The sequence below is a fragment of the Heterodontus francisci genome, chromosome 48 (assembly GCF_036365525.1).
Source record: "Heterodontus francisci isolate sHetFra1 chromosome 48, sHetFra1.hap1, whole genome shotgun sequence".
NCBI classification, from domain to species: Eukaryota; Metazoa; Chordata; class Chondrichthyes; order Heterodontiformes; family Heterodontidae; genus Heterodontus; species Heterodontus francisci.
This window is the reverse complement of record NC_090418.1, coordinates 11,116,667-11,138,061: the sequence shown is the minus strand read 5'-3', so window position 1 is coordinate 11,138,061 and position 21,395 is coordinate 11,116,667. Positions and strand designations below refer to the sequence as shown.

Genomic DNA, 21,395 nt, shown 5'->3' with positions numbered 1-21,395 from the left:
ACCGACTGATAGTCCAGCATCTCCCATCTGTATTTCTTCAACAACCACAGTGGATGATCCATCTCGGCCTCCTCCTGAAGTCCCCAGCATCACAGATGCCAGTTTTCAGCCAATTCGATTCACTTTGAGGGATATCAAGAAACGACTGAAGGCACTGGATACTGCAAAGGCTATGGACCTTGACAATATTCTGGCAATAGTACTGAAGACCTGTGCTCCAGAACTTGCCGTACCCCTAGCCAAGCTGTTCCAGTACAGCTACAACACTGGCATCTACCCGGCAATGTGGAAAATTGTCCAGGTATGTCCTGTACACAAAAAGCAGGACAGGTCCAACCCGGCCCATTACCGCTTCGTCAGTCTACTCTCGATCATCAGTAAAGTGGTGGAAGGTGTCAGCAACAGTGCCATCAAGCGGCACTTGCTAAGCAATAACCTGCTCAGTTTGGGTTCCGCCAGGGCCACTCAGCTCCTGACCTCATTACAGCCTTGGTCCAAACATGGACCAAAGAGCTGAACCCCAGAGGTGAGGTGAGAATGACTGCCCTTGACATCAAGGCAGTATTTGACTGAGTATGGCATCAAGGAGCCCCAGAAAAACTAGAGTCAATGGGAATCGGGGGGAAAACTCTCCACTGGTTAGAGTCATACCTAGCACAAAGAAAGATGGTAGTGGTTGTTGGAGGTCAATCATCTGAGCTCCAGGACATCACTGCAGGAGTTCCTCAGGGTAGTGTCCTAGGCCCAACCATCTTCAGCTGTTTCATCAATGACCTTACTTCAATCATAAGTTCAGAAGTGGGGGGATGTTCGCTGATGATTGCACAATGTTCAGCACCATTCGTGACTCCTCAGATACTGAAGTAGTCCGTGTAGAAATGCAGCAAGACCTGGACAATATCCAGGCTTGGGCTGATAAGTGGCAAGTAACATTTGCGCCACACAAGTGCCAGGCAATGACCATCTCCAACAAGAGAGAATCTAATCATCACCCCTTGACATTCAGTGGCATTATGATTGCTGAATTCCCCCACTATCAACATCCTAGGGCCTATCATTGACCAGAAACTGAACTGGAGTAGCCATATAAATACCGTGGCTACAAATGAAGGTCAGAGGCTTGGAATCCTGTGGTGAGTAACTCACCTCCTGACTCCCCAAAGCCTGTCCACCATCTACAAGGCACAAGTCAGGAGTGTGATGGAATACTCTCCACTTGCCTGGACGGGTGCAGCTCCAACAACACTCAAGAAGCTCGACACCATCCAGGACAAAGCAGCCCGCTTGATTGGCACCCCATCTACAAACATTCACTCCCTCCGCCACCGACGCACAGTGGCAGCAGTGTGTACCATCTACAAGATGAACTGCAGCAATGCCCCAAGGTTCCTTCAACAGCACCTTCCAAACCCGCGACCTCTACCACCTAGAAGGACAAGGGCAACTGTTGCATGGGAATGCCATCATCTGCAAGTTCCCCTCCAAGTCACACACCATCCTGACTTGGAACGATATCGCCGTTCCTTCACTGTCACTGGGTCAAAATCCTGGAACTCCCTTCCTAACAGCACTGTGGGTGTACCTACCCCACACGTACTGCAGCGGTTCAAGAAGGCAGCTCACCACCACCTTCTCAAGGGAAATTAGGGATGGGCAACAAATGCTGGCCTGGCCAGTGATGCCCACATCCCATGAATGAATAAATAAAAAAACAAAACCAAGGGTCACACTAAAGCTAGGTGTCATAAACCTAAACTAGGGGCCATCAATATAAGACAGTCACTAATAAATCCGATGGGGAATTCAGGAGAAACTTCTCTCCCCAGAGAGTGGTGAGAATGTGGAACTCGCTCCCACAGGGAGTGGTTGAGGTGAATAGTGTCGATACATTTAAGGGGAAGCTGGATAAACACACGAGGGAGAAAGGAATAGAAGGATATGGTGATAGGGTGAGATGAAGTCGAGGGTGGGAGGAGGCTCGTGAGGAGCATGAACACCAGCATGGATCAGATGGGCCGAATGGCCTGTTTCTGTGCTGTTGAAGCTGATGTAACTGAACCCGTCTGTTCAAAACTGGATTGGGTTGTGAGGGTTGGGAAGAGGGGTGCGTGGTCCCACTCGCTACTACGCCTGGTCATCTTTCGCCAGTGCTTCGAAGCCTCGGGCCGACACCTTCCAATTGACAAAGGGGGAAGTTGTCTCGTGCAGGGGATGGGACAGTGTGGCTGGCAAATAGTGTGAGCAGTGTGGCTCCTTTCGAGGAGACAGCGAGATGCCCCACTTTGCTTTCCCCGCCTCAGTGCGATGCAACAGAACAGCCGCCAATTTGTTTATTGTGGATTTCGTTTGTTTTCTCCCCCTGTAAAAGCGTCTGATGAACAACGGACCCAGATTACTGGAACCCCTTCTCATTCACCCTTTCTTTCTCTCTCTCTCACGCTCTCACTCTTTCTTTGGCTCCTTTTCATCCTCCAAAATATAATCGCAGATTTTTCTTTAAAAAAAACACAAAACACTTTTTAATAAAACTGCAGAGAGCCATAACAGTTGCTAAAATGTCCATTTCTTGCTGTGCTTGTGTTGGTGAGGTGGGAAACGGAGCAAGGGAGCGGGGATAAAACCTGATGCTTCCATCCTCTCGCCTCTTCCTCCACCGCTGGTCTCACACTCCTTCACTCACATTCATTCCCTCTCTCTCACACACACACACAGTGGCGCAGTGGTTAGCACCGCAGCCTCACAGCTCCAGCGACCCGGGTTCGATTCCGGGTACTGCCTGTGTGGAGTTTGCAAGTTCTCCCTGTGTCTGCGTGGGTTTCCTCAGGGTGCTCCGGTTTCCTCCCACAAGCCAAAGACTTGCAGGTTTATAGGTAAATTGGCCATTATAAATTGCCCCTAGTATAGGTAGGTGGTAAGGAAATATAGGGACAGGTGGGGATGCGGTAGGAATATGGGATTAGTGTAGGTTGATGGTCGGCACAGACTCGGTGGGCCGAAGGGCCTGTTTCAGTGCTGTATCTCTCTCTCTCTAAACATTCACTCCCTCACTCTCACACATTCCCTCTCTCACACTCACTCTCCCATTCCCTCTCTCACTCCATCTTACTCAATCATTCCCTCTCTCCCTCTCTCATTCCCTCATTCCCTCTCTCTCTCATTCCCCTTCTCTCTCTCACACTCACTCACTCCCTCCCTCACACTCACTCCCTCTCTCACTCCATCTTACTCAATCATTCCCTCTCTCCCTCTCTCATTCCCTCTCTCTCTCACACTCCCTCACTCTCACACATTCGCTCTCTCACACACTCACTCCCTCTCTCATTCCCTCTCTCACTCCATCTTACTCAATCATTCCCTCTCTCATTCCCTCTCACTCAATCATTCTCTCACTCATTCCCTCTCTCTCTCACACACTCACTCCCTCTCTCACACACACTCCCTCCCTCACTCTCACACACACACTCACTCCCTCACTCTCACACACTCCCCATCTCACTCCCTCTCTCACTCCCTCTCTCTCACACGCTGGAGTCATCATCGAGGTATTCGAGCTCAGTGCTGTTCTGCTTGAACTCTCGGTCCAGGAGGGAGGGGTTTCTGCGGAAGGTGGCAGCAATCTGGTCGAAGGTCTTGCCCCGAGTCTCCGGCACCTTGAAGTAGGTGAAGCCAAAAAACCCGAGGAGCAGGAAGGCGAAGATGAGGAAAACGAAAGGGCCGCACAGTTCCTGGTAAAAAGCAAGGAAAGTCCAGCATTTAGATAGCACCTTTCACAACTGCAGGAGGTCCCAAACGGTCTCACAGCCAACGAAGCACTTTTTGAAGTGTAGTCTCAGTTGGGATGCAGGAGACATGGCAGCCAATATCTGCATAGCAAGATCCCACACAGCAATGAGATAATGACCAGATTATCTGTTTTTTTACTGACGTTGGTTGAGGGATAAATATTGGCCCCAGGACACCAATATTGTTGGTGGGATCTTTTATGTCCACCCTAGAAGGTGGACGGGGGGCCCCCGTTCTACACCTCATCCGAAAGACGGCACCTCCGACAGTGCAGCACTCCTTCAGTACTGCACTGGGAGTGTCGGCCTGGATTATGTTGCACAGATCTCTGAGGTGGGGTTCGAACCCACGATAGTCTGAGACAGAAACACGAGTGAAACCCACTGAGCAGCGGCTGATGCTGTAATTGCTGACTCTACAGCACAGAAGCAGGCCGTTCGGCCCACCTGGTCCGTGCTGTTTCACACAAGCCTCCATCCATCCCTACTTTATCTCCCCCTGTCGGCATTATACGATTAATAAAATGCCAGGATGCAACATAGAGGGACCATGGACTCTTTTTTTGAAATGTTTTCCTCTGTTGCTACCACAGCCCCGTCCGCTTCTTCCTTCACTGGGCACCCACTCACACACACACGTTCGCCCTCCACCTCCAAAGTGGAGGCGCTGATTCCCCAACCTCGCGAGACCCACTGACCGCCCTCGGGTTGCTTTGCCCCGCGTGCTCGTCCGCGCACGCACCACAATGTACTGGAAGGTCATCCCCACGACGAAGTTGGCGGTCCAGTTGGCGAATCCGGCCACAGTTATGGCGGCCGGCCGCGGCCCCTGGCTGAAGAGCTCGGCCACGATGAACCATGGGATAGGGCCCGGCCCGATCTCGAAGAAGGCCACGAAGCCAAAGATGGCCACCGTGCTGATGTAGCTCATCCAGGGCAGCTTGTCCTGCGGGTGGTGGGGAAGAGAGAGAGAGAGAACAGCATCAAGCTCGGGGGAGGGGTGGGGGGGAGAATTATGTCATGTTTGGGGGAGTGACAGGGACAATGTCAAGCTCATCGGGAATGGGGGAGCAGATCAGGTGCAACCCTGGACGCTGGGATCCAATCTTGTCCATCCCATATCCTCGACTGACCTGTGCCAGAGTGGGGAGTGTAGGGGGAGGAGTGGGTGATACGTGGATTTAATATGGAACAGAGACATAGAACATATAGAACATAGAACATTACAGCGCAGTACAGGCCCTTCGGCCCTCGATGTTGCGCCGACCTGTGAAACCATCTGACCTACACTATTCCATTTTCATCCATATGTCTATCCAATGACCACTTAAATGCCCTTAAAGTTGGCGAGTCTACTACTGTTGCAGGCAGGGCGTTCCACGCCCCTACTACTCTCTGAGTAAAGAAACTACCTCTCACATCTGTCCTATATCTATCACCCCTCAACTTAAAGCTATGTCCCCTCGTGTTTGCCATCACCATCCGGGGAAATAGACTCTCACTATCCACCCTATCTAACCCTCTGATTATCTTATATGTCTCTATTAAGTCACCTCTCCTCCTCCTTCTCTCTAACGAAAACAACCTCAAGTCCCTCAGCCTTTCCTCATAAGACCTTCCCTCCATACCAGGCAACATCCTAGTAAATCTCCTCTGCACCTTTTCCATAGCTTCCACATCCTTCCTATAATGCAGTGACCAGAACTGCACGCAATACTCCAGGTGCGGTCTCACCAGAGTTTTGTACAGCTGCAGCATGACCTCGTGGCTCCGAAACGCGATCCCCCTACTAATAAAAGCTAACACACCATATGCCTTCTTAACAGCCCTATTAACCTGGGTAGCAACCTTCAGGGATTTATGCACCTGGACACCAAGATCTCTCTGTTCATCTACACTACCAAGAATCTTCCCATTAGCCCAGTACTCTGCATTCCTGTTACTCCTTCCAAAGTGAATCACCTCGCACTTTTCCGCATTAAACTCCATTTGCCATCTCTCAGCCCAGCTCTGCAGCCTATCTATGTCCCTCTGTAACCTACAACATCCTTCGGCACTATCCACAACTCCACCGACCTTAGTGTCATCCGCAAATTTACTAACCCACCCTTCTACACCCTCTTCCAGGTCATTTATAAAAATGACAAACAGCAGTGGCCCCAAAACAGATCCTTGGGGTACACCACTAGTAACTAAACTCCAGGATGAACATTTGCCATCAACCACCACCCTCTGTCTTCTTTCAGCTAGCCACTTTCTGATCCAAAGCTCGAAATCACCTTCAACCCCATACTTCCGTATTTTCTGCAATAGCCTACCATGGGGAACCTTATCAAACACCTTACTGAAATCCATATACACCACATCCACTGCTTTACCCTCATCCACCTGTTTGGTCACCTTCTCGAAAAACTCAATAAGGTTTGTGAGGCACGACCTACCCGTCACAAAACCGTGCTGACTATCGCTAATGAACTTATTCTTTTCAAGATGATTATAAATCCTGTCTCTTATAACCTTTTCCAACATTTTACCCACACCCAACATATCAGTGAAATAGGAATTATGGTTAAAGCACACTGCCATATCAAAGAACTGTTGTGATCTGGAACGCGCTGCCTGAAAGGGCGGTGGAAGCAGATTCAATAGTAACTTTCAAAAGGGGAATTGGAGAAATACACGAAGGGGAAAAATTTGCAGGGGAAAAAATGGCTGGGGGGTGGTGGGGGAGTGCAGTGGGGAGTGGGACTAATTGGGCAGCTCTTTGAAAGAGCCAGCACAGGCACGATGGGCTGAAGGGCCTCCTTCTGTATTCTATGATAATTAAATAAATGGATACTGAGTAGGTGCAAACAGTAGGTGCAACACAATAGCCAATCAGACGAGCTGTTACTCACCAGTAGTGCCAAGGAAATGGTCATTACAAAGGCACAGACACTCATCCCAGCCAATCCCAGCAGGTGGAGAGTCCTGCGGCCCATTCTCTCCACGAGGAATAGCTGTGGAATAAAATAAGTGGGAGTTATCTTCACTCAATCCCATACAGACCTTTCCAGACTCACACAGGGGCCATATCTCTCTCCACCGAGGGAGAATAGTGATCGGGAGCAAACACACCCAGGGCAGGTACAGCATGGGGTTAGATACAGAGTGGAGCTCCCTCTGCACTGTCCCCAACAGGCACTTCCGGGGCAGGCACAGCACGGGGGTTGGCTGCTGTCTAATTGGAGGTGCTGAGTGCATCAAGAGGTGCAGCTGACTGTGGCTGTGTGACCTCTGCAAGGAGAGAGACTGAGTTTGAAAGGAAGGTTTTCCATCTGTCTTTATTCTGAAAGAAGAAAGCAGGAGGCTAGAAGAACTGACAGCTCTTGTGAGTTTGGGTTTTGTAGCCCTTTCATTGATTGTTGTGAGGAGGGGGAAAGAAAGAGGCCGGAAGACCTTAGTTAGGGTTGTTTGTTTGAACAGGGACCTGGGGTTGAGGGTGTTGCACAAGGCAGTCCCGTGCAATAGACTTTTAAGCAGGTTCACGGACTCCCAGGCCGCCTGTACTTTCTGCGGCCTGGACGAGTCCGTGTTCCATGTTTATACGGAGTGTGCGAGGTTGCAGCCCCTCTTTGAGTATCTGAAGGGGCTGCTCCTCAAGTTCTGGCTGCACTTCAGTCCCACGCTCCTGATCTTTGGGCACCCGGTGCGGAGGGGCTTGGGCCGGGAGGAGGATCTCCTCGTCGGTCTGCTCCTGGGCCTGGCCAAGGTGGCAATTCACAGGACCAGGTTGCGGGCCGTCGGGGGGGTCCGTCCTCCCCGATTGCCTGCCCCTCTTCCGCGGTTACGTTCGCGCACAGGTGTCCCTGAAGAAGGAGCGTGCGTTGTCCGCCGGTACGCTTGAGGCCTTCCGCGACCGGTGGGCACCGCAGGGACTGGAGTGCACCGTCGACGCCGAGAATGGCATTTTAATTTGAGTTTTTGGTTTATTTATTTGATTTTAATAAAGTTATTTTTAAAATGTATATAAAGGGGGCCTGAGGAATAAAGGCCCCCTCGGCATAACATACATAAAAGGGGCCTGGGGTATAAAGGCCGCCTTCAAAAGAAAAACCGGGGTTAGATACAGATTAAAGCTCCCTCTACACTGTCCCCATCAAACACTCCCAGTTATCACATTGCTCTCTGTGGGATCTTGCTGTGCGCAAACTGGCTGCCGCATTTCCTACGTGGTAGTGGAGACCACACTTCAAATAAGGGCTTCAGTGGCCGAGGAGTGCTTCGGGACATCGTGAGAGGGTGAGAGGCGCTATAGAAAGGCAGGTGTCTTTTCTGTTCGAAGGTGGCTGTCTGGCTGTCCCCAGCTCTGGCTCAGTTGGTGTGATCAGGGCAGACCCAGTACTTACAGACACCACAGTAAAGGCCGTGTTAATGATCCCGACACCGATGGTAATGTAGACTGGCTGCCGGATCCCCATGCTGATAAAGATGCTGGTGGAGTAATAAAAGACCTGACGGGAAAGAGAGAGAGAGAGAACGAGAGGCGTTAACGCTTTCCTCTCCGTCACTCGGACAGTACAGTAATGTGCAACCTCTCCCCCCCACCCCCCCCCCCCACCCCCGAACACACAATCCACCTCCCTGTTCACCGGAGCACAGGGTTCAAAGGGACCTCTGACCTCTAGTACTTCAAGTGGCCATTCTTCGTGCACACCCGAGTGGCAAACGGCGAGGGGCTATTCAACTGCTGCGGGCGGTGCGATAGGGCCCAATTCTGCGACTGCGATTGCAGCCTAGCTCCTGGTTGCCACATTATAGGAAGGATGTGATTGCACTGGAGGGGGTTGCAGAGGCGATTCACCAGGCTGGCGCCTGGGATGGAATATTTACTATGAAGAGAGGTTGGATAGTCTTGGGTTGTTTTCGCCGGAGCAGAGAAGACTGAGGGGTGACCTGATCGAGGTGTACAAGATTATGAGGGGCATGGACAGGGTGGATAGGGAGCAGCTGTTCCCCTGAGTTGAAGGGTCAGTTACGAGGGGTCACAAGTTTAAGGTGAGGGGCGGGAGGCCTAAGGGGGATTTGAGGAGGAACTGTTTTACCCAGAGGGTGGTGACGGTCTGGAATGCACTGCCTGGGAGGGTGGTAGAGGCGGGTTGCCTCGCATCCTTTAAAAAGTACCTGGATGAGCACTTGGCACGTCATAACATTCAAGGCTATGGGCCAAGTGCTGGCAAATGGGATTAGGTAGACAGGTCAGGTGTCTTTAATGCGTCGGTGCAGACTCGATGGGCCGAAGGGCCTCTTCTGCACTGTGATTCTGTGAATAAGGGGTCGACTATTTAAGATGCCGATGAGGATCAATTTTCTTCGCTCAGAGGGTCGTGAATCTTTGAAATTCTCTTCCCCAGAGATCGCTGACCGACACTGACTCCCAGTGCAGCATCGCCCAGATTTTAAAATTCTCATCCTCGTTTTCAAATCCCTCCATGGCCCTCAGCCCCCTCCCTATCTCTGTAACCCTCCTCCAGCCCCACAACCCTCCGAGATCTCTGCGCTCCTCCAATCCCGGCCTCTTGAGCATTCCCCCCGATTCCCATCGCTCCACCATTGGCGGCCATGCCTTCAGCTGCCTGGGGGCCCCGAACTCTGGAATTCCCTCCCTAAACCCTCTCCGCCTCCCTCTCTCCTCCTTAAAAGCCTCTCTTTGACCGAACTTTTGGTCACATGTCCCTAATGGCTCGGTGTCAAATTTTGTTTAATAATCGCTCCGGTGGAGCACTTCGGGATGTTTTGCAACATTAATGACGCTTGTTGTTCTCGTGGTCAGGCCAGGCCATAAATATTAATACAAGCGGGTAATAAAAGCAAAATACTACAGATGCTAAAAATCTGAAATAAAAACAGAAAGTGTTGGAAATACTCAGCAGGTCTGGCAGCATCTGTGGAGAGAGAAACAGAGTTTACTGCCTTCTGGACTCAACATTGAGTTCAACAATTTCAGATCATGGGCCCTAATTTGATTGTTTTTTTTTTAAACCACGTGCCAGTCTTAAACTCATTTTTCCTGTTTTTGCTTTCGGACCTGTTCATTATTCTGCTCTTTCTGCTTTGTCTTTTATCACAACTATTACCCCTCCCTTTGCATTTTGTTCTGTGACATCTCTGTCGGTAAATCTGTGCCGCCCCGTCACAGACCTTCCCTTTTGTTCTTCCCCCTTTCACTTCCGACCTCTGTTTCTCTCTCCGCAGTTGCTGCCCGACCTGCTGAGTATTTCTAGCGCTTTCTGTTTCTATTTACGGAGCGGAAGCAGCTGACAACGCAGGGCAATCGCGGATGTCATCGGTGCGGGCTGATGACCACCTTGCCAGTATGAATGCCCGCACGCGCGCTGACATCACCACCCAATGATGTCCTCGCCCCTCAATGGCCGTGATCACTGGCTGCATTCCTCCGAACAGTAGTGTGCTCCCGACTACTCGCGGCTTCACCTCCCCCCCACTCCCCGCCCCTCAGCCGCTCACTCCCGCCCTCGCCGCTTCTCCCCCCTTGGCCATTCGCTCCCGCCCTCAGAAGCTAACGGCCGAGGGGGTGCTTAAGCGGCAAGGGCGAGAGCGAGTGGCTGAGGGTAAGCAGCGGCGAGGCGGGCAGTGAGCGGCGAGCAGATGGGCGAGGCGAAGAGAAGCGCGATGGCAGGAGGGAGTAGGGTAATGTTAGGGGTGGGATGGAGCTGGCGATTGCAGCCATTGAAATGGGGGGGGGGCGGGGGTTGGATTTAATTTGTTTTTTGTGACAAATTGAGCAGCGCCATCTTTGTTACTGGCAGCTGCCTGGGACGTCGCAGACAGTGACGTTTCAGTGGATGAGGCTGCATTTTTGCATGTGCCAGTACTGCGCCACCTAGTGGTTGCGGTGTCAGCAAACACAGCCTTTTATTTAATGCAAGTGGGGCTGTGGCGCTGGAATTCAATGAATTTCTGCCAACACTGCCAAGCTGTAGTGGTCACACCTACCGCGTTGATACCCGACAGTTGCTGCGACAACTGAAGAGTAATTGCAATGAAAATGGGCTGGCGGTATGAAGGCATCCTGAAGAGCTGTGCAATGGTCACTTTAGCCTCCATGTCCATTCTCCTCTTTTCCTCCTTCATCTCGGTCAGCGATTTGGTAACATCTTGTCTCCCTGTCAACATCCTCAAACCTGCTCCCAGATCCGGGGGAGTGAGGGGGTGGGGAGGGTGTGGATTTAAAATAAAGAAAAACATTTTGTCACCTTCAATTTTTCGTTTCTCCCTCGGTGTCGGCTAGCGCTCCCTCGCCTCTGAGTCAGAAGGTTGTGGGTTTGAACCTCGCTCCAGACACTGGAGCACAAAATCCAGGCTGACCCTCCCAGCGCCAGTACTGAGGGGGCTCTACGCTGTCGGAGGTGCCGTCTTTCAGGTGTGACGTTAAACCGAGGCCCTGTCCACCCTGTCAGGTGGACGTAGAGGCTCCCACTATTGGAAGAACAGCGGGGGAGCTCCCCCTCTCCTCCCCCTGCACCACCCACTCCCCCCCACCCGTGTCCCGGGGCCAACACTTAACCCTTGACCAAAACCATTACAACAGTGACCACTTCAAAAAGTACTTCATTGACTATGAAGCGCTTTGGGATGTCCTGCGGCCCTCAAAAGGCACTATAGAAATGCACACTCTTTTCCAGCTCCCTGCACTGGCGTACATGCGGCACAGACCCAGAAGGCCGCAGGTCTGGGGTAAGTTGGCCACAGGCGGCCGTTGTCGACTCACATTTCTTGGCCTTTCCCTCTTCGTTGCGTACAATGTAGAGGTACCGCGGACTCTCGGGGCTCAGGGGTAGAAGGGTGGCCTGCAGGATAGCAGGGAACACCGTCACTGCCAGGAGCAAAGGCCAAAGCTCATCCGTTCCCAGGATAACATCCAGGCCAAAGATCTGCCAAGACACACAAGAGAGACCTGTCTGTTAGGCTTCATGCGGGCCTCAAGTTGGCCTGTATCCATGATGAAATCATTGCTGTTCGCCACTCTCTCTCTCTCTCTCTCTCTCTCTCTTTACCCACCTCCATTCATTTGCACTCATCCTCCTGAGGGTAAACGTGCACGGGTGTTGTACCCGTGTGTCCTGTGCCTTACCTGAGCAATTAGGATGCCCGAGACAATGGCCAGTTGGTGTAACGTTCCCAGCGTCCCTCGTAGTCTAGTTGGTGAAATTTCTCCAATGTACATTGGAACCAAGCCAGATGAAATACCTGCAGGAAAGTCATGGAATTACCACTAACAGAGTCCACCAATCACAAAACAGGACTCATTCCCCCTTGGGTTCCACCAATCACAAAACAGGACTCATTCCCCCTTGGGGTCCACCAAGCACAAAACAGGACTCATTCTCCAACGGCTCCACCAATCACACCGCAGGACATGTTCCTCCACAGGATTCGCCAATCACAAAGCAGCATTCATTCCCCGTTTGGGGGGGGGGGGGGTCCACCAAATCACAAAACAGGACTCATTCCTCCACAGGCTCCACCAATCACAAAACAGGACTCATTCCTCCACAGGGTCCACCAATCACAAAACAGGACACAGAATTTGGGAATCTCACCGGAGTAAGCGCCAATAATGAACCGGCCCAGGATTAACATCTCGTATGACTGGCAGTATTGGGACAGCCCCATCAGTATCCCTCCAAGCACGGCGAGGACATTGTTAACTAGCATGGCCTTCTTCCTGTAAGGCGAGGCAACGGGTTATTCAGTCCAATTCACTCTGGCCATTTGAGCTGAATTGCTGAGAGGACAAGGTGGTGCTGGGTGTTTTAGCTCAGAGCTCCTTGAGTATTCCGGTGTAATGGCAGCTCACGGTTTTCCCAATAACAGCCAAAGAGATCCGGCTGTCTGCTCCCACCCGGCCTAGTCATAGGCCCAATTTTAACTCCTCTCCCTTTGCAGGGAAACGGGCCGGGGGGTTTTGGCGGAGGGGGGTGGGGGGAGATTGGTGGGGCTTGCCTTCTCTTGGTGTCCCCATACAGGAATAAGGTAGCAGGGTCCGTCTTTAAAAATGAAAAGTGAGCTTAAAAAGTTGCAGTTTTAGTCGCAGGCCTTTGGAGAGGGGGGAGGGGCAGGAGTAGCGATGTCTTCCCCATCAGAATACAGCTGTTGTGGGTCAGAAGAGGCCCAGGCTGGGGTGCTCCTCTGGGCCTCACATGGAAACTCAAGACCTTCCCTTGACAATCAAGTCTAGAGATGCTGAGGCCAGCTACAGTGCCAAAACCACGCCCAATCCCCCTCCCCCCCCCCCCCCCCCCACCCTATTGAAACAGTAAGTGGGAGTGGGGGGTGCGGGGAGGTGGGGGGAATGGAACGAGCTGTGTTGTGGCTGAGTGGCTTGCCCGAATGGGCGGCCACCAGTTCCCCACCTCCTCTCCCTCACCCCCGCCCTCCCCCTACCACCACCTCCGGGTGGTCTTACCTGCCCAGCCATTCAGCGAGCGTGCCCACCAGGAATGAGGAAAACATTCCCCCGATGGAAAAGATGGCGACCGACAGAGACCAGAGGGTGGTGAGCGTGGCTAGGCTGATCGGCTCTGGCTCCTCCACATTTGTCTGCCGCCGCATCCATGTCTCATTATAACTCCGCTCGATGATCTACAGCCGGGGTGGGGGGGGGGGGGGGGGGGGGGGGGAACGGAGGAGGAAGGAAATAGTTATTTCTAGCTTATGCCCCCGTTGCTCTAACACTCCCACCCCACCCCGTGGGCAGGTGCCCAGGTCACCCTTCCACGATCCCGCCCGCTCCCCCCCACCCCCCTCAGCACGCACAGAGCGTCAGCGGGGGATATTCAAACAATTTAGCCCCACAATCCAATCCCCACCCTCAACCTGACACCCCAGCATAAAACAAAGAAGGTGCTTTGCAATAGCATTTAAAATCTTACAAGAGAAGGGGTGGTACTGGACCTAATCCTAGGGAATGAAGCTGGACAAGTGGTAGAAGTGTCAGTGGGGGAGCATTTGGGGGATAGTGATCATAACTCTGTAAGATTTAAGGTAGTTATGGAAAAGGACAAAGACAGGCCAGAAATAAAGGTACTGAATTGGGGAAAGGCCGATTTCAATTTGATAAAACAGGATTTGGCCAAAGTGGACTGGGAGCAGCTACTTGTAGGAAAGTCTACATCAGGCCAGTGGGAGTCATTCAGAGAAAATAGTGAGGGTTCAGAGCCAACATGTACCCGTTAAGGTGAAGGGTAGGAACAACAAGTCCAGGGAACCCTGGATGTCCAGTGATATAGAGGATTGGATCAGGAAATAAAAGGAGGCTTATGGAAGATTCAGAGTGCTGAAAACAGCGGAGGCCCTAGAGGAGTATAGAAAGTGTAGGGGGGTACGTAAAAAAGTAATTAGGAGAGCGAAGAGGGGACATGAAAAAACATTGGTGGGCAAGATAAAGGAAAATCCTAAGGCGTTTTATAAGTATATTAAGGGCAAGAGGATAAGCAGGGAAAGAGTAGGGCCCATTAGGGTCCAAAGTGACAATCTGTGTGTGGAGCTGGAGGACATAGGCGAGGTTTTAAATGATTACTTTTCATCTGTTTTCACTATGGATAAGGACGATGTGGGTGTAGAAATCAGGAAGGGGGATTGCGATATACCTGAACATATTAACACTGAAAGGGAAGAAGTATTAGATGGTTTAGCGGGCTTAAAAGTGGATAAAACCCCAGGCCCAGATGAGTTGTATCCCAGGTTGTTATGTGAGGCAAGGGAGGAGATAGCAGGGGCTCTGACACAAATTTTCAGATCCTCTCTGGCCACAGGAGAGGTACCAGAGGACTGAAGGACAGTGAATGTGGTACCATTATTCTAGAAGGGTAGCAGGGATAGACCAGGTAATTACAGGCCGGTGAGTCTAACATCAGTGGTTGGGAAACTATTGGAAAAAATTATGAGGGGCAGGATTAATCTCCACTTGGAGAGGCAGTCAGCATGGCTCTGTCAGGGGGAGATCGCGTCTAACTAACTTGCTTGAATTTTTTGAGGAGGTGACTAGATGTGTAGATGAGGGTCTAGCAGTTGATATAGTCTATATGGACGTCAGTAAGGCTTTTGATAAGGTCCCGCATGGGAGATTGGTTAAGAAGGTAAGAGCCCATGGGATCCAGGGCAATTTGGCAAATTGGATCCAAAATTGGCTTAGTGGCAGGAGGTAGAGGGTGATGGTCGAGGGTTGTTTTTACGAGTGGAAGCCACTGTGGTATACCACAGGGATCGGTGCTGGGACCCTTGCTGTTTGTCGTGTACATTAATGATTTAGATGTAAATATAGGAGGTATGATTAGTAAGTTCACAGATGACATGAAAATTGGTGGTGTCGTAAATAGTGAGGAGGAAAGCCTTAGATTACAGGATGATATAGATGGGCTGGTAAGATGGGCGGAGCAGTGGCAAATGGAATTTAATCCTGAGAAGTGTGATGTGATGCATTTTGGGAGGACTAACAAGGCAAGGGAATATACAATGGATGGTAGGACCCTAGGAAGTACAGAGGGTCAGAGAGACCTTGGTGTACTTGTCCACAGATCACTGAAGGCAGCAGCACAGGTAGATAAGGTGGTTAGGAAGGCATATGGGATACTTGCCTTTATTAGCCGAGGTATAGAATATAAAAGCAGGGAGGTTATGATGGAGCTGTATAAAACATTAGTTAGGCCACAGCTGGAGTACTGTGTACAGTTCTGGGCACCACACTATAGGAAGGATGTGATTGCACTGGAGAGGGTGCAGAGGAGATTCACCAGGATGTTGCCTGGGCTGGAGCATTTCAGCTATGAAGAGAGACTGAAAAGGCTAGGGTTGTTTTCCTTGGAGCAGAGAAGGCTGAGGGGGACATGATACAGGTATACAAAATTATGAGGGTCATTGAAAGGTTATATGGGAAGAGACTTTTTCTCTTAGCGGAGGTGTCATAACCAGGGGGCATAGATTTAAGGTAAGGTGCAGGAGGTTTAGAGGGGATTTGAAAAAAATTGTTTTCACCCAGAGGGTGGTTGGAATCTGGAACACAATGCCTGAAGGGTTGGTAGAGGCAGGAACCCTCACAACATTTAAGAAGTATTTAGATGAACACTTGAAACGCCATAGCATACAAGGCTACGGGCCAAGTGCTGGAAAATGGGACTAGAATAGTTAGGTGCTTGATGGCTGACACAGACACGATGGGCCGAAGGGCCTGTTTCTGTGCTGTATAACTCTTTGACTCTATGACTCCTTTCTCCCACCTCGGGACATCCCACAGCCAATGTGGAACTTTTTCTCTTTGAAGTGTGGTGGCGGGCAACCTGGCAGACAACCGGCACACAGCAAGATCCCACCAACAGAAAACTCAATCAAAGGCCTGATGTTCCCCCCCTCTAAGGCTACTAATGTAAAGATCAGATCAGCTGGTTTTTTTTGTGTGCGCGCGATGCTGGTCGAGAGATAAAAATTGGCCCTGGGACACCAGGAAGGGCTCCCCTCCCTGCTTTCCTTCCATTAGTGGCTGTGGGGATTTTTATACGGCCCCCCGAGAGGCCAGAAGGGTGAATGTCAGCCTGGATTATGGGCTCAGGTCCTGGAGTGGGGCTTGAACCCACAAACTTCTGACTTGGAGGTGACCGAGCCCCTGCTGGCACCCAATGTGAAAATGACCCTGGCTGAGTTGTTTGATCCTCCGCATCCCAGGGTGGGTCTCTGACAAGAGCTTGGTGAATGCAAGAGGTGGGGAGTTACCCTGTAGTTTATAGTCACGCTCTGTCACGAGGCTTGGGGATATTTTATTCCCAGTATTTTATTTTTAGTCGGTGGAAGGAATGCTGCACTCTGATGAGCTTGTGCTGTCAGTGAGACTGCAAGTGAAACCAGATTCCCCTCTCCAGCAGCTGTCTGCCGGACTCCCACCTTTTCATACACTCACTGTCACATGTTCTGTGCTGCTCACTGTCCCAAGCCTCTGTCAAGAGTTTCGCCAGCCCCTCTCCTGCACCAATCCCCTCCCCGCCCCAGCCTCCCACGACCTACAGGCTAACACTCCACGCAAGACTCTCCAAATTTAGCCCGGGCTGCGGAAAAGTTAGTCGAGGCATTTGTTGCTGGTGACTCTGTCTTGATTTAGCATTTCACAGTCATTATGTTGTGATCGCCGGGATGGATGTTGCTCTGTGTGTGTGTATTTTGAGGTGTGTGTGAGGGCCTGTGTCTGTATTTGTCTGTCTATGTGTGTGTGTGTTTTGGTGTGTGTTTCAGTGTGTGTGTGTTTTGGGGTGTATGTGAGCGCCTCTGTATGTGAGTGAATGCCTGTGTCTATATGTGTGTGTGTGTATGTGTGTGTGTGTTTCTGTGTGTGTCTGTGTGTGTATCTCTGTTTGTGTTTCTGTAGATATGTGTGTGTGTGTTTCTATGTGTGTCTGTGTCTCTGTTTCCCTGTGTGTGTGTGTTTCTGTGTGTGTGTGTCTGTGTCTCTGTGTGTGTTCCTTTCTGTGCGTCTGTGTCTGTGTGTTTGTCTGTGCGCGTGTGTGTGTGTGTTTCTGTGTGTATGTGTGTTTGTGTGTGTGTTTCTGGATTTGTGTGTGTTTCTGTGTTTGTCTGTGCGCGTGTCTGTGTGTGTGTTTCTGTGTGTGTGTGTGTATCTCTGTTTGTGTTTCTATCTGTAGATATGTGTGTGTGTGTGTGTTTCTGTGTGTGTCTGTGTCTGTATCTCTGTGTTTCTATCTGTAGATATGTGTGTGTGTGTGTGTGTGTTTCTATGTGTGTCTGTGTCTCTGTTTCCCTGTGTGTGTGTGTTTCTGTGTGTGTGTGTCTGTGTCTCTGTGTGTGTTCCTTTCTGTGCGTCTGTGTCTGTGTATTTGTATGTGCGCGCGTGTGTGTGTTTCTGTGTTTGTGTGTTTCTGTGTTTGTGTGTTTGTGCGCGTGTCTGTGTGTGTGTGTGTGTTTCTGTGTGTGTTTCTGGGTTTGTGTGTGTTTCTGTGTTTGTGTGTTTGTCTGTGCGCGTGTGTGTGTGTTTCTGGATTTGTGTGTTTGTCTGTGCGCGTGTTTGTGTGTGTGTTTCTGGATTTGTGTGTTTGTCTGTGCGCGTGTGTGTGTGTTTCTGTGTGTGTGTGTGTTTCTGGATTTGTGTGTGTTTCTGTGTTTGCGTGTGTGTGTGTGTTTCTGTGTGTTTCTATGTTTGTGTGTGTTTGTGTGTGTTTGTGTGTGTTTGTGTGTGTTTCTGTGTGTTTCTGTGCTTGTGTGTGTTTCTGTGTTTGTGTGTGTTTGTGGATTTGTGTGTGTTTCTGTGTTTGTGTGTGTTTCTGTGTGTGTGTATGTTTCTGTGTCTGTGTATGTTTCTGTGTCTGTGTGTTTGTCTGTGCGTGTGTGTGTGTGTGTGTGTTTCTGTGTGCGTGTGTGTGTGTGTGTTTCTCTGTGCGCGTGTGTGTGTTTCTGGGTTTCTGTGTGTTTCTGTGTGTGTGTTTCTGTGTGTGTGTTTCTGGGTTTGTGTGTGCTTTGATGGGGTACCCAAACCCATTGTGAGAGAAGGAACAGAAGCAAAAGAATATTCCAAGTGGCAATCTCCTTTAATCTCTACAATCTGATAACGGCCACTTGTAAACCCTTGACACACGATCACCCAGCTCCTTCCAGTCTCTCTCATGTCCTTGGTGACTGTCAGCTTCCGTCCGTTGATACCTAGGCCCTGCCATCTATGGCAACTGTTTGCTCAAAACCTCATCCGTCACAAGTTCCAGATCCCCTCTGGCTCTGCCTCGAACACTTTGTCCTGGCATGCAGCTGGTACTTGCCCTGCCTGAACTGTGAGCATTTCAACTCCTGCTTGAGCTCACATTATTGCATTAACCCTTGCCCAACACTAAAGCGCTGCTTCTCTCTGTCTCCCTCAATCTCTCTCACTCGTTCTCACTCTCTCTGTCCATGTTTTGTGCTTTTTCTCTTCTCTTTATCCAGTTTTGCTTTCGTCTCTCTTATCACTGTTTCTCTCATGACCTCTTCTGAGTTTTGACCCTGTGTCTAACACTGCCACCTCTGTGTCTCTAATCGCCATCTCTCTGCTTCTATTTTCCTATCTCCCTCCCCGTCTTTCTCTGCCTCATGTCCCTGTCTCTGATATGTTCCTCTCTTTTGATCTCACTGTTCTCCCTTCCTCACTTTCTGTGTCTCTCTTTTCTCCTCTCCCTGTGTCTCCCTCTCCTGCCCCTTTCTCTCACTGTCTCCCCATCTTTCTTCATCTCCCCTTTCTCCCTCTATCCTCTCTCCACTGCCCTCATCTTCCTCCCTCTCTCTCTTCATGTCCCTCTGGCCCTCTATCTTTCCCATCACACTCTCTCCCCATCTCTCCATCCCAGTCTCACTCTCTCGCCATCTCTCCATCTCTCTGTCCCAGGCTCTGTCTTTTGTTTACACACTCTCCATCTCTCTCTCTCTCACCCCCCATCTGTCTTTGTCTCTTTCTCGCTCTCTCTCTCCCTCTGTCTATCCCGATTCCTTTTTCTCTCTCTCTCTCCTCATCTCGCTCTCTCCCGTCTGTCTCCATGTCTGTTTCTCTTCCACCTCTCCCTCGCTCACTCTCTACCTCTCTCTCTTGCCCCTCTCTCTCTGTCTTTTGTTCCCCCACATTCCATCTCTCGCTCTTCCCCCCATCTCACTCTCTTTGTCTCTTTCTCTCCCCCTCTCACCCCTCTGTCTTGTTCTCTCCCCCTCTCTCTATCCCCTCATTCTTTCTCTCTGTCACTCCTCATCTCTCTCTCTCTCCCCTGTCTCTTTCTTTCCCTCCTCCCTCTCTTTCTCTCTCCCCCCCACCTCCCCCCGCCCCCATCTCTCCCTGGCACTCTTACCTTCTGAGGTGCATTGATGACCCCGAGGTTATACCCGAACTGCAGAGATCCCAGTACAGCTGTGAACACTGCGAGGATCAGGGTGCCTGTGACTCGCTGAGAAGGAAAGATGGGGAGAATTTAGAGTGATGGAAGACAATCGCACCCACTGTCCCGACCATCCCCTCAGTCCCAAATCTCCTGTTGAAAACCGTGGATCCTGCATCAGAAAATGCCCCACACGCAACAGATCCTGCACCAGAAAATGCCCCACACGCAACAGATCCTGCACCAGAAAATGCCCCACACGCAACAGATCCTGCACCAGAAAATGCCCCACACGCAACAGATCCTGCACCAGAAAATGCCCCACACGCAACAGATCCTGCACCAGAAAATGCCCCACACGCAACAGATCCTGCACCAGAAAATGCCCCACACGCAACAGATCCTGCACCAGAAAATGCCCCACACGCAACAGATCCTGCACCAGAAAATGCCCCACATGCAGCAGATCCTGCACCAGAAAATGCCCCACACGCAACAGATCCTGCACCAGAAAATGCCCCACACGCAGCAGTTTCTCACTTTTCCCCTTTAAAAGTCTTTACAAACATTTCTAATCAAAAACGCCCCAAGAGAATGATTCACTTGGATTACATTTCTGAATGTAATCCGCATCTTTATCACCTCAACAGGTACAGAACAGGTAAATCTCCCTCTATACTGTCCCATCAAACACTCCCAGGACAGGTACAGCACGGGGTTAGATACAGAGTAAAGCTCCCTCTACACTGTCCCCATCAAACACTCCCAGGACAGGTACAGCATGGGGGTTAGATACAGAGTAAAGCTCCCTCTACACTGTCCCATCAAACACTCCCAGGACAGGTACAGCACGGGGTTAGATACAGAATAAAGCTCCCTCTACACTGTCCCATCAAACACTCCCAGGACAGGTACAGCACGGGGTTAGATACAGAATAAAGCTCCCTCTACACTTTTTTTATTTGTTCATGGAATGTGGGCGTCGCTGGCCAGGCCAGCATTTATTGCCCATCCCTAATTGCCCTTGAGAAGGTGGTGGTGAGCTGCCTTCTTGAACCGCTGCAGTCCATGTGGGGTAAGTACACCCACAGTGCTGTTAAGGAGGGAGTTCCAGGATTTGGACCCAGCGACAGTGAAGCAAGGTGATATAGATCTAAGTCAGGAAGGTGTGTGGTTTGTAGGGGAACTTGCAGGTGGTGATGTTCCCATGCGTCTCCTGCCCTTGTCCTTCTAGTTGGTAGAGGTCGCGGGTTTGGAAGGTGCTGTCGAAGGAGCCTTGGTGAGTTGCTGCAGTGCATCTTGTAGATGGTACACACAGCTGCCACTGTGCATTGGTGGTGGAGGGAGTGAATATTTAAGGTGGTGGATGGGGTGCCAATCAAGCGAGCTTCTAAGTCTTGGATGGTGTCGAGCTTCTTGCGTGTTGTTGGAGCTGCACCCATCCAGGTAAGTGGAGGGTATTCCATCACACTCCTGACTGTGCCTTGTAGATGGTGGACAGGCTTTGGGGAGTCAGGAAGTGAGTTACTCACCACAGAATTCCCAGCCTCTGACCTGCTCTTGTAGTCACAGAATTTATGTGGCTGGTCCAGTTACGTTTCTGGTCAATGGTAGCCCCCAGGATGTTGATAGTGGGGGATTCAACGATGGTAATGTCATTGAACATCAAGGGGAGATGGTTAGATTCTCTCTTGTTTGAGATGGTCCTTGCTTGGCACTTGTG

At 50.7% G+C, this 21,395-nt stretch overlaps 1 protein-coding gene across 2 annotated transcripts in view; it reads right to left on the bottom strand.

Annotated features, from left to right (window-relative positions):
* Positions 1-3,285: 3,285 nt before the first annotated feature.
* LOC137357356 (solute carrier family 2, facilitated glucose transporter member 4-like) overlaps positions 3,286-21,395 on the bottom strand; it is a 33,009-nt gene continuing 14,899 nt past the window's right edge. Inside the window, exons 2-11 of one of the 2 annotated variants that reach the window (XM_068023620.1) lie at positions 19,646-19,741; positions 13,252-13,427; positions 12,386-12,510; positions 11,917-12,032; positions 11,554-11,716; positions 10,779-10,966; positions 8,171-8,275; positions 6,680-6,781; positions 4,525-4,728; positions 3,286-3,725 (exon numbers count right to left, since the gene is read on the bottom strand). In XM_068023620.1, the coding sequence (XP_067879721.1) occupies positions 3,519-3,725; positions 4,525-4,728; positions 6,680-6,781; positions 8,171-8,275; positions 10,779-10,966; positions 11,554-11,716; positions 11,917-12,032; positions 12,386-12,510; positions 13,252-13,427; positions 19,646-19,741 (1,482 nt within the window). In that variant the 3' untranslated portion in view covers positions 3,286-3,518. Of the gene's footprint in view, positions 3,726-4,524; positions 4,729-6,679; positions 6,782-8,170; positions 8,276-10,778; positions 10,967-11,553; positions 11,717-11,916; positions 12,033-12,385; positions 12,511-13,251; positions 13,428-19,645; positions 19,742-21,395 lie in introns of those variants that run through there. The other variant, XM_068023621.1, reaches the window with a different exon arrangement.